General features: G+C 46.5%; 1 protein-coding gene across 1 annotated transcript in view; it reads right to left on the bottom strand.

Annotated features, from left to right (window-relative positions):
• The window catches only part of LOC105553565 (T-complex protein 10A homolog 2-like), a 40949-nt gene that overhangs the window by 29170 nt on the left and 10100 nt on the right, over positions 1 to 1679 (bottom strand). The window contains exons 4-5 of the mRNA XM_011999664.1: positions 1386 to 1523; positions 3 to 122 (exon numbers count right to left, since the gene is read on the bottom strand). Of these exons, the coding sequence (XP_011855054.1) occupies positions 3 to 122; positions 1386 to 1523 (258 nt within the window). The remainder of the gene's footprint in view (positions 1 to 2; positions 123 to 1385; positions 1524 to 1679) is intronic.

Here is a 1679-nt window from a genome sequence, read left to right as displayed (position 1 = left end):
GAAGTCGGCCTTCCAGTGGGTGTTGGACTTCCGTCTTGATGTCTCCCAGGAGGACCTTTCTCTCTATCTTCCTGTGGTGGTGTTTTCCCCAAGTTAATTCTTTCTGTCTTTAAACTCATTGTCTGAAAATAAATGTGGGAATATTTTTGCATTAGTAACCATCGTATTATTTTAAAATGTTAAGCAACACATCACACCAGCTACCACAGAATCTAGATGATTCTACGCCCGTTTCCTACAGAAGGACACACGAGGCATCCACGTTTGGTGTCTCTCATTCCCTATTTTACATTTTACACTTTACATTCCACGCTCTTGAGGAATTCAGGAACTGTATGGCTGATATTGTAGAATAAAGTCAACAGTGAAATAAAGTGTTTGAAACTCAATTCAAAAATGCATAATGAAAATAATGTTCTACCTTTTCTGCTGTTTAAAAATTCATGGTTTCGAGGCATGGATAAGCCACCCATTCAGTTGTCTATTTACTCGTACAGTGTGATTAACTCAGGTCAATGAGGGAGTGTGAGAGGAGTCCGCGTCTCACAGGAGGTTGGACCTATGCAGTCTATCCTGGGACTTTCGACGTTGTGTACTCATAGGATCTGAAAAGGCTATTTTCCTACTTGTGACAAATGCTTGGAGTAGATCTGATCTTCCTTCAGGGAATAAAGTGCTATCTGCTCAGCAGTTGCTTTGGGAAAGAATGCGAGGGGATAAATCATCTTCAGGAGTTGGGGGACTGTCTTCTCCATCCACATCAACCCAGTTTCAGTTGCTGGCTGAGGACTCACGAGTTTGCCTCCCGAGTGGGAGGGTGACACAAAGTTGGGACGGGAAGAGACACACTGGCCAGCAGAATGTTCTAAAGAGGAGCTAATTTTAACAAGGAAAAATGTGATGGAGACAAAAGAGCATCCTGCACTGTGGCCCCAAAGCAAGCAGCGCAGCTCCCAGTCAGAGGGGTCCACGCTGACAAGCAGCAGGTGCAAGACCGAAGTGCAGAAGCAGGGAGCTCAGGAGGCTGTGAGCCCCAAGACACATGGGCCACGGCGTGTGGAGAGAGCACCATGCATGTCACTTCCATGGGTGGCTTCCATGGAAACAAAGCCCTGAGTCCACTTGGCCCCAGCCAGACACTTGCTGCTGTGAGTGCTCAGAAGGAAGCCGCTGGGAGGACTTGGAATCCGCTCTACAGCGGAAGTGCTGTGGGTTAGGATCTTGTTTGAAAGGCACGCACCCGGGTCCTTGGAAGAATGCGGGACTCCAGGGAGCACGATGCTTGCCCAGGGAGGTGAGATTGTGTGGTGAGGAGCTGACGGGGTGTGTGTGTTTGCGTCCAGAACGTCTGCTGCTCTTTATAGATGATAAGCACCAAGGGTCACCTTTGGAGGAGTTAAGTTGTTAGATGATGACCTTTGTCCCAGGACCGTGGCACTCTGAGTCTTGTGGCAAATGTGTTTGGGCATCGTCTCCTCATCAAATGACAGAGATGAAATTTTTCCAAAAGCGGGTTCCCATGCCTAAAAGACAAAATGCAGGGAAAATGTTCACATTTTCGAAGGGAAAATAAATTCAAATTTTAATACAATCAAAAATAATTGGACTGTCCTAGAAAATATTAGGGTACAAGGTGTGGGGACTTGGACTGGGTTTTCCCCCTAACATGTTGATAAGAA

Source organism: Mandrillus leucophaeus, unplaced genomic scaffold (assembly GCF_000951045.1).
Source record: "Mandrillus leucophaeus isolate KB7577 unplaced genomic scaffold, Mleu.le_1.0 Scaffold6, whole genome shotgun sequence".
NCBI classification, from domain to species: domain Eukaryota; kingdom Metazoa; phylum Chordata; class Mammalia; order Primates; family Cercopithecidae; genus Mandrillus; species Mandrillus leucophaeus.
This window is presented reverse-complemented; position numbering and strand designations above follow the sequence as displayed.